The following is a 10,359-nucleotide window of genomic DNA, read 5'->3' as shown; positions in this document are numbered from 1 at the left end:
ACACACACACACACACACACACACACACACACACACACACACTCTCAGCACTTCTTTTTTGCCTTGACTGCGTACTGAGGTGGAGGTTGTGGAGGTTTGTTGTCGGGGTTCCAGATTCACATCACGTTTGCAAATTTTCTTTTATTTAATAAACATTTTTTGACACCCAAAACGATCTTCATGTGTTTTATGGAAACACTGACGGATTTTTAAGGCTGGACATAAATTACTCTAATTACAATTAATTACTTTTCCTGCACAAACACAAAAACGTGTTAAACAGCATGTTTGTGACTCTGCTGATCTGCTAACCACATTATGAAAAGAAGCGAACCATCAGCCAATGATTCAAATCAATAAAGACTCGAATAAAACATCACACGAACAGCTAAACAATCGTCGAGCTGGTTTGCAGCACAGGAGGAGTTTGCTGCTACACCGACCTGACGAGATCCTAAAATTAATTCTAAAAAACAGAAGAAGGTTTGATATGTATGTGGCACATTAACATGTGAATTTAATGTGACACTAAGCACAAGAAGGCTGCTGGAGAGCACCACAGCTCTCAGGTGCAGCGCTCACCTGGTTTCCTCTGCAGCCACAGCATCGCTGCATGGACAAAACCAAACACTGCACAAATAAATACTTTATGATTATTGTTGTTATTGATGTTATTATTGCCACCTGAAGGTCAGCAGAGAGGAGGAGACTCAGGGTGACCGACTCGCTGCTTACCTGGAATCTAAAAATAATACAAATGTAACAATAATCATTTTATTCACTTGTGTCAGTTTTTCCTTCGTCTTTCTTCTCATTAAAAAAAAATTGCATTCACTGTAATTTTAAATGTTTCATTTTCACAGTTTTGATAATTTTGCAGATTTTTCGTTTTTGACACTTGGATTATTTTTACTGCCTTCAACACCAAAAATAAACGCAGCGCTCTGACGCTTATTATCAGTCAAAGCTGCCATTAAGTGCCTGCCTGTTAATTCATTAGGAACTTTAAAATGTGTTCAATGCTTTTTAAAACCTGCAGCTGATCATCTCCACGCTCTGCTGCTCAGATCTGCTTTGGTTTCTCTACCAGTCATTTTAACCCCACACAGGTGTTAAATTACTGCTGATTTTCTGTAAGAAATCCATGAAATATTTTTTGTTTAGTAATTTCTAAAATTACAGAGAGGCCTTGACATCAGTCGTGTCAGGTCTTGATGTCAGGAATTTGGCGTTTCTTCCCACATCCAGTGTGACTAAATGTGTGAAAGGCCTCTGCAGTGTTTTAATGTAAGGAAAACCGTTCACAACACAGGAAAAGAAAACCTGCAGTTTATCTGATTTATCTGCTTTCATTGTAAAGAATTCTGCGTGTGTGTGTGTGTGTGTGTGTGTGTGTGTGTGTGTGTGTGTGTGTGTGTGTGTGTGTGTGTGTGTGTGTGTGTTGACAGGCTATCTGCTGCACTTTGGTGAACTGTAACTGTGACAGCTTCAAGCCGGGGAAGCTGAAGAGGAGGCAGTGTGAAAACTGCAAGCATGGCTGGGTGGCTCACGGTAAGACGAGAGTTTGTCGTTATTATCAGTCAGAAATCTTTGATTTAAAAAGCTTTCACACTGAAATCTGAATCTATTTATCTGTGTGCCAAAGGAATCTAATTTCTAGTTTGCTGACAGACTCGCAAATAAAACCATTAAAATGGAATCAAGAAAGTAGCTTCCTGTTTTTAGTTTTATTATTTTTCAGATTAACTGTAAGTGAAACGTGCAGCTGTGTCCTGTGAGACGATAAGATGTGAGCTGTGTTTAAAAATTAACTAAAGAAGAGCAGAGCACCGCTGAAGTTCAGACACAGTCGGAGGCTTTGAGCATCAGATGGATGCTGTAGTCAGGGAGATTCTACGACCACGCGGCGTTTAAATTCAAACAGAGATGCAACATGAAGTGTGGCTGCAGAGCTGCACAGTGTTGTTCACATGGACGTGTTTAAATAAAGTTAGAAAAGTGAGCGCAGCGATGACACTGTCGCCTTTACACAGACCCAGGTTAAACATCAGGAACCGTCACAGAGAGAAAACCTGCGTGTTTAACGTAATCGAGTAACCCGCGCCGCCCGACGACATGTTTGGCCCTCTGCCTTTGTTGGCGTGCGTGAATCCTGAACTTCACGTTTGCTGACTCGGGAGAAAAAGTGTTGATTTTAATGATGACACAGAACCCTGAGCTCCTCCCTGCAGTACATCCCAGTTTACTCCCAGCTGGTGTCTGTCATTCTTCCTCACATAAATAAGACGTTTCCAGGCCCTGCAGACACAATCGGTCTATTTAAAAGAAAATCGCAAACAGAAAATCAAAAATAATTCATTTTTCTTGACTGAGGATTTTATTCACTAAATATTATTTATGCAGCTTTTTTTTAAGTAAAAGCACGAAGTAAAAAAAACCAAACATTTTTTGAGTTTGATTTAAGTACTTAGAGTAACGCCTGGAGTCACCTGAAGGCTTTTTGTCTCAAGACAATCACTCATCACTTTATTGTGATACCGTCTGAAAATCTGGAGAACTGGAGCTTTCAGATTTAGGTGAACTGAAGCTTTAAAAGTCCTTTAGAGTCATCGCTCTGTGGCGTAAACACAGAGGATGATGGTGGACTAACAGGGTGATTTTAATGATCGCTGAAGCTCTGGAAGTCAGAGTTTACAGAGCGAGAGTCACATTTATTTCCTGTAATTATTCTAATGTGTCCAACACTCTGCTTGAATCACCATCATTTTGTGTTCTGATGATTATTTCTGCTACACAGACTTGAATGCTGCGTTATTCCCTCCAGTTAACATCGTCCAGTAATACCCACTCTGTCATACACACAATATAGAGCACGAAGTTAGAAGCCAAATTTCTAAAGGACAAAAAAGAGTTAAAATAAAAAGTGGATGACATAAAAATAAATAACTAAAGAAGTTCAATAAATAAAAATCTAAATAAAATGTAATAATACCGAATAAAAAAGCAAAATTAAAATTTAGTTAAATAAAACTTAAATTAGAAATTATATATTTCTTTAAACTAAATAAATAAAATGGTAAGTAGAAAGAATAAAAAGTAAATTTAAAAAGTAGTAAAACGATCTAACAGGAAATTGTTCGATGAATGAAAACAAATAATAATAATAATAAAGGTTAAGTTGCTGAGCAACCTGAAGTGCAGTGAACAGATTTTATTTGTTGTCCAATATTTAATGAAGATTATTGTTTATTTATTTTTCATTCTTTTTCTTTTGTTCCTGTTTTTATTTGATTTGTTACATTTAGGCCCAAAGATTCGATCAAAAAAATATTAATAAATGCTTGAACTCAATTTAATAATGCAAGCGGAGTGAGAGAGCGGACAGGAATGTGAAATGTAAACATGCAGCAGCACAAACACGCATGCAGCGCCCAGGCGGAGCTGAACTCTGTGATCTCAGATTACTCTAATCTGTTCAAACGTGACCCCTGTGTTTCAGCCCTGAGCAAGCTGAAGGTGCACCACATGTACCAGAGCAGCCAGGTGGAGATCGTCCACTCCAATGTGGTGTTCGACATCTGCAGCCTGATGCTGTACGGCACGCAGGCCATCCCCATCCGCCTCAAGATCCTCCTGGACCGCCTGTTCTCCGTCCTGAAGCAGGAGGAGGTGATCCAGATCCTGAACGCGCTCGACTGGACGCTGCAGGACTACATACGAGGATACGTGCTGCAGGTGAGCGCTTAGGACTGAAGAAGCCTCGGCTGGTGTGCGCGACATTTCAGGAAAGGTTTGACCGAACACGTTAGCGTTCAGCAACGGTCTGCGGCACAATGCCACCTGCATGTGTGGCTCATCAGTCAGGGGAGCAGGGATTCGATGATCAGGTTCACAAATTGATCGTGGTTCATGTTTGAATATAACAGTAAGCTTGCACATTAAAAACATGTGTGCCTGCTGCTCCTGTGGACACCTCATGAGTGACAAATTTAAGGACACCTGTGCTGCATCTGGCTGCAGCTGGAGAAGCTCCAGAAAGGCTCTGTGAGTGAGAAAGAGGCCTTCAATCGTCGGTGTTCATTCAGTTTAAGACTTCAGTTTAGCTGCCTCCAGGGTTTATGCTAAGCTAAGCTCAGCACTATAGTTCTATAAGTTCTATAAAAATTAATTTAATAATTTTACAGAAGAAATCAGGATGGGGGACGTTGCTTTACTGCTGATAGCCACAGACTCTCCTTACAGTCGTATTCTGAGTGTATCAGTTATCTTCTGCTGGAGCCGATTAACACGTTTAACAGAGCGGCTCCCCGAGACTGGAGCCTCTAGTGGATGTTAGAGGAAGTGCAGGCTGATGTCTGACTGTTCACTTATTTCACAACAATCTGTGCATTTCTTTGTTAATTGTAACCATTTGATAAGCACAGACATGTGATCTCTCACCCCAACCAATCGCAGCAGATGGCCCCGCCCCTCCCTGAGCCTGGTTCTGCTGGAGGTTTCTTCCTGTTAAAAGGGAGTTTTTCCTTCCCACTGTCGCCAAAGTGCTGCTCATACGGGGTCATATGATTGTTGGGTTTTCTCTGTATGTGTTATTGTAGGGTCTGCCTTACAGTATAAAGCGCCTTGAGGCGACTGTTGTTGTGTATAAATAAAGTTGAATTGAATGTTATGTAGCTGGTAAAAGTGTTAATTTAATTAGTTTAATTAGAAAGCTGTTGGATTCAGTTTTGTTGTGGCCAAAATCTCTTTTGGGGAAACCTGAAATAATCATCTACAACTTTGTGTACTGCATGTTTTTGAGTGCATGGAGGAGATGAGCGTCTGTGAGACAAGAACGATTATTTCTCATATTATTGGTCATGCATTACGACACAATATCAATGCATATTTTTAAATATCACGCCTTCATTTCCTCCTGTTTTTCCAGCATTTTGTGGACTCGGGTTGTGTTCAGACTCAGTTTTTCGGCCGCCGCAGTGACGAAAAACAAAGTTAAAACACTTTCCTGGATAGACGTGTGAGCGGGACACCTGAGAAACACCACCACAGCCCGCGAGTACATGAAGGGAGAGACTGAAGGAATTTCTGAGGAAGGCGAGGGAGGAGGGGGAGTCAGAAAATCATGGTTGACGCCAGGCAGGAAAGGGCGGGGGGGTGCCACGGAAAAGCGATGCCACGAGCTGGCACCCCGCCGAGGCGGTACCACCGGGCTCGGGGAGGTCTCCGAACTGCCCGCTACATTTGTAAACATTATGTCTTTTGCACCAGATTTCCTCTCAAGCCGGCGCCAAGCCGGCCGGGTCCGAGGCTGCAGGCGCCGTGTCAGGCGCGCACACAGATCTCACTTCGATTAGTACATCATCAAGTATTCAAGCTGGGCTGCGTTTAATTCATGTTAGCTCATCTAATGGCGAACGTAGAGTCAGAATCCTCGACAGGCACCCAATGAATGCTCTGTGATGAAATATTAATCGCGGTTATGGCACGAAGCCGCTCCTCACTTTCAAAGACCCCCAAACTCACATGTGATTACAGCCGGGCTGAGGCAGAGAGGACCCGCTTGATCAATGCACGGCGCCTTCTGCTCCCCCCGCCCTCGCCGCAGATATGTGTGTGTGGTATGTTGTGCACGTATTTATTTGCGCTCGCCTTTGGGAGTGTGCGCGTGCGTGTGTGTGTCCTGCCGATGCAGAGCAGGCACATCCACATGATTTAAATGAAGAGAAATGACCTGCGAGATGAAGCGCTGCGTGTCTGCGTAATGAGCTTTCTCGGGGTTCTGCGCTGCCCGCTCGCATTAACACTCCATCTGATTCCTTTATTTAGCCGCCCTGCCAATCTGCTTTATAAGGTGTGTCGTGCAGCCCACTGTGTGAATATGTATGAGCAAGCCAGCAGACACTTTTAATGCCGATGATGAAACCGCTCTCTCCTTTCTTTCTCCTACTTCCTCTGCCCTCTCCTCTCTTCTCTCTGCAGGATGTTGCGGGGAAGGTGTTGGACCGCTGGGCGATCATGACGTTCGAGGAGGAGATCGCCACGCTGCAGCAGTTCCTGCGTTTCGGGGAGACCAAATCCATCGTGGAGCTGATGGCTCTGCAGGACAAAGAGGGCCAGGCAGTGCTGGTTCCCAGCACCCGCACCAACTCCGACATCCGCACGTTCATCGAGCGAAACACCCCCCGCACGGCTGCCAACCTCTCCGCGTCCAAGACCGATAAGCTGAGCGGCAACAGCATGCACCACTTCGAGAACTTCATCAACAGCATGGCCTTCATGCTGCCGTTCCAGCTGCTCGGCTCTGTCCCGGCGCCGTTCCTGGGCTCACACACGGGGGCGATGCAACAGCAGCACCAGCAACATCAGCAGCACCAGCCGCTGTGCCGCGGGCCGATGGAGCAGCAGGGTCAGCGGCAGGACGTTCAGGGGCGGGACGGCCTGCTCAGGGACAATCACCCCTCTCTGTCGCACCCGTCGGAGAGCACGCTGCTCAGCTCCGGCGCCATCTCGTTCTCAGCTGACCTCGACCGAAGTGGAGACAAGCCGACGGACGGCCTCTCCGCCAGCACGAAGATCGAGGCCGAGGACTTCTCCACCAGTGACAATTACTCAGACGGGCCCTCCACACCGTGCACGCCGTCCATCAGCTCCGACGTGACCCAGATGTCACCGGAGAGCAAACTGCGCTCATTGGACAGAAACGGGAGCGGCGGTGGCGTCTCGGGAGGCATCGCCGGAGGAGGCTCTCTGAAGAAGGGTCGTGTGTTTTGCAACGCCTGCGAGAAGACGTTCTATGACAAAGGCACGCTGAAAATCCACTACAACGCAGTGCACCTCAAGATCAAGCACAAGTGCACCATCGAGGGCTGCAACATGGTGTTCAGCTCGCTGCGCAGCCGCAATCGCCACAGTGCCAACCCAAACCCACGCCTCCATATGCCCATGAACCGCAACAACCGGGACAAAGACCTGCGGAGCAACTTGTCCGCTGACGAGAGCTCTGAAGGAGAGAAGAGGCCTGAATACGGCACCCCCATCTCCATCTGCTCTGCAGAGAGCCAAAAATCGGTGTCCAGCTACATGGTGAGCCACATGGACTCTGGCTCCAAGCTCCACAGCAGCTCGTTCCCCAGCATGGGCCAAAGCGGCATCCTCTTCCCCAACTTAAAAACAGTCCAGCCAGTCCTGCCTTTCTACAGAAGCCTGGTAACCCCGGCTGAGCTCGCCAACACCCCGGGAACGCTGCCCTCGCTTCCTCTGCTGTCCTCCTCTGTGCCCGTCAAACCCCTCACAGCCCCCGAGCCCTGCACGACTGACCCGATACCAAAGAAAAAGTCTCGCAAGTCCAGCATGCCAATAAAGATAGAAAAGGAGATGGTGGAGCGAGACGAGCAGGATAAGGAGAGCAGCTCCGAGGATGAAGCTCCCTTACACGGCAGGGACAAGGACGAGTGCGACGGTAACAAAGAGGAAGGACGTCTGTGCACAAGACAAGCTGGGGAGGAGAAGGAAGCCAGGGCGTACCAGGGCAAAGACATGGAGAGAGGAATGACAGAGAGGGAGGACAAAGACGATGGCTCGAGGGTGACCGAGACCGGCGTCATCACCTGCGCGTCCTCCCCCTTCGAAAACAGGCTGATGGACAATCACTGTGACGACAGCTCGCTCTGCCAGGACCCAGAGAGGGAGGACCGCGAGCACGCCCTCAACAAGATGTCAGAACTCAAGTGGGATGACGGCGAGCACAGGCTGACAAATGGCGGCGGCCCCCAGCTCATAGAGAGGGAGGCGTCCGATGGCTGCGGAGATGACTACGGAGACTCGGGGTTATCTCACCTCGATCCCGACGCCGTCCTGCCGCACCACTGTGAGATCTGCAGTAAGAACTTCAAAAACCCCTACAGTGTCAAGATGCACTACCAAAACGTCCACCTGAAGGAGATGCACATGTGCACGGTGGACGGCTGCAACGCCGCCTTCCCCTCCCGCAGGAGCAGAGACAGGTGAGAGGCGCTCGATTTCTCCTCCTGACACAAGTGCACGTTCGAGTATTTATAAACAACAACAACTTAAAGTCACGAAAGTGCAGCCTGCATGTCTGTGCAGCACCACGTCAGGTTTCTGTATTCATGAATCTGTAGGAAACGTTACAAACTGCATCTGTTCGCACTGACGCTGCAGCTGAAAGTGCATCTGCAAACTGTGTCCTCGAGCCTCGTCAATCAAAAACAGAGTTGGGGTTTGGCGCTCACAGGGTAAAGACTGTACGTGTGTGATGACAGCCTGTTCTCGTGCTGGCTGCGTCTCACAGATACAGATCGATCCATTTGTACTTATAGCACCAAATCACAACAGCAGTCGCCTCAAGGCTCATTATAGTGTAAAACATCAATAGACAATCAGATGACCCCCTATGAGCTAGCATTTGGTGACAGTGGAGAGGAAAAACCTCGCCTGCTCAGATTCAAGCTCTCGCTCTTTCAAAGGGGACAGTTCAGCATCACCATAGCGACAGAACAGCAGTGTGACCTCTGTGGGAGTTTTTCTTCCCCGGTGTCGCCTACTGCTTCCCCCTGACTGTTGGGTCTTTACTGGATAAAGTGATCGTTGCTGTGTTGTGTTGTTTTGGTGCTGAATTGAACTGAACCTCCACCAGCTAATAGCAATTCTACATTTCTGAAGGTGCTTCTCACTTTGTACCCAAACCACAGCAGAGGGCTAAGAACGCTGCCCTGCGTTAACAGCCGCAGTCACCTGAAATCTTGTCACCTTGTTAAAAACACTGAAGACACTTTTTATCCGAACCTTCCAAAAGTGATCCAAACTCGGATAGCCCTCTCTGTCAGTGCGATGTGCGCTCGCATGCAGACGGACGCTCATCACTCTTTGTGCAGCTGCAATAACAATAAATGTTTCACATGAAATTTGGAGGTAAACTGACTGAAACACTCACAGTGTCATTTTTGTTTGTCACCCGCAGACACAGCGCCAACCTGAACCTGCACCACAAGCTGCTGACCAAAGACTCCTTCAGCCCGGCCAACGCCCTCTACTCTCACGCCTCCCTTTGTCGAGACAGAGACTCTGCCGGGCTGGAGTACTGCCAGGAGCAGCGGGACCGAGACCCGCCCCACCGGGATCCGAGCGGCCAGACCTCCGTCATCTTCCGAGGGCACAACCGCATGGGTCTGGTCTTCCCGATGAGCAAAATGTCCACGGCTCTGGACAGCGCCGAGGCGTCTCCGGTGGGAGAGACTCAGAGATTGGGAGGTGGGGAAGGCGGCGTAAGCGGGGAGGATGGGGCGGTCCTGGACCTGAGCACCTCATCCTCTGCCCCGCCTCGTGGCAGCGCTCAGTCTTCCTGGGACTCAGACGGAGCCGGCAGCGAGGAAGGGGAGGGGGCCGAGGAAGACGAGGAGGAGCCGCTCCCCGTGGAGGACAGCGATGAAAGCTGCGATGGGATCGGCGTGGGCAGGCCCGGGGGCGACGAGCTTGCACTCGAAGGGGGGAGGACCCTGGGCTGTGGCGAGGGAGGACAAGGAGGGCTTCAGGGAGGTGGGGGTGGATCTCCAATAACGTGCCACGTCTGCCAAAAGGTCTACAGCAACAAGGGCACATTCAGAGCCCATTACAAGACTGTCCATCTGAGACTTCTTCACAAGTGTAAAGTCCCCGGCTGCGACACGTCGTTCTCCTCCGTGCGGAGCAGGAACAGGCACAGCCAGAACCCGAACCTCCACAGGAACCTGGCTGTTAGCTCGGGTTCCCCCATGGAACAGGAGTAGACCTCAAAGGCCAACGTTTACTTTGTCCAAGTTGTTCTTTTGTTGTTTTTCCTGGGCGCGTAATAAAGAAGGCTCACCCGTTAGCACTTTGGAAACATCACGCCGTCATTCATCTGTTACTGTAGGCGAGAAAGGGACGAGCAGAGAGGAAACCAAATTCATTTAAAACAACCAAAACCTGCGCAGGTCAGCCAGTTGGTTTCGGCGTCGTGCTGATTTATTTTGGTTTTCCTTTGAGCCCTTTAAAAAAACATCCGTGTGGACTAAAGTTTTCCTTGTGTTGTCGAATCCTGCAAGTGTTTTTTCTCTTCCAGTGTTTCTGTCGTCGGACGTCCACGTCTGCCCCGTGAAGCCGTAGTGAAGTAACTCCTACACTCGTCGTTTCACTCGTCCCAGCAAAACAGTCTCTGTTGAAAAGCTATTGTGTTGTGAGGTAGAACAATAAGTTATTGTACGGTGTTTCTATGATCTGTCTTCACTGTTCTCTTTGTTGCAAACTGCTAATGTTGACCAAAGATTTCTTCTCAGTTCACAGTTGTGTGCGTGCGTGTGTGTGTGTGTGTGTGTGTGTGTG

The 10,359-nt window shown here is 48.2% G+C and overlaps 1 protein-coding gene across 2 annotated transcripts in view; it reads left to right on the top strand.

The window, feature by feature from the left end:
• bnc1 (basonuclin zinc finger protein 1) overlaps window positions 1-10,353 on the top strand; it is a 16,824-nt gene extending 6,471 nt beyond the window's left edge. For both annotated transcript variants that reach the window (XM_005726388.1, XM_005726389.1), the window contains 4 exons: window positions 1,449-1,551; window positions 3,500-3,735; window positions 5,980-8,003; window positions 8,981-10,353. In XM_005726388.1, coding sequence (XP_005726445.1) covers window positions 1,449-1,551; window positions 3,500-3,735; window positions 5,980-8,003; window positions 8,981-9,785 — 3,168 coding nt within the window. In that variant the 3' untranslated portion in view covers window positions 9,786-10,353. The remainder of the gene's footprint in view (window positions 1-1,448; window positions 1,552-3,499; window positions 3,736-5,979; window positions 8,004-8,980) is intronic.
• Window positions 10,354-10,359: the final 6 nt, after the last annotated feature.

Source organism: Pundamilia nyererei, unplaced genomic scaffold (assembly GCF_000239375.1).
Source record: "Pundamilia nyererei isolate P.nyererei 1_Seehausen unplaced genomic scaffold, PunNye1.0 scaffold00019, whole genome shotgun sequence".
NCBI lineage: Eukaryota > Metazoa > Chordata > Actinopteri > Cichliformes > Cichlidae > Pundamilia > Pundamilia nyererei.
The sequence above is the reverse complement of the archived record's forward strand: the minus strand, read 5'-3'. Positions and strand labels throughout refer to the sequence as shown.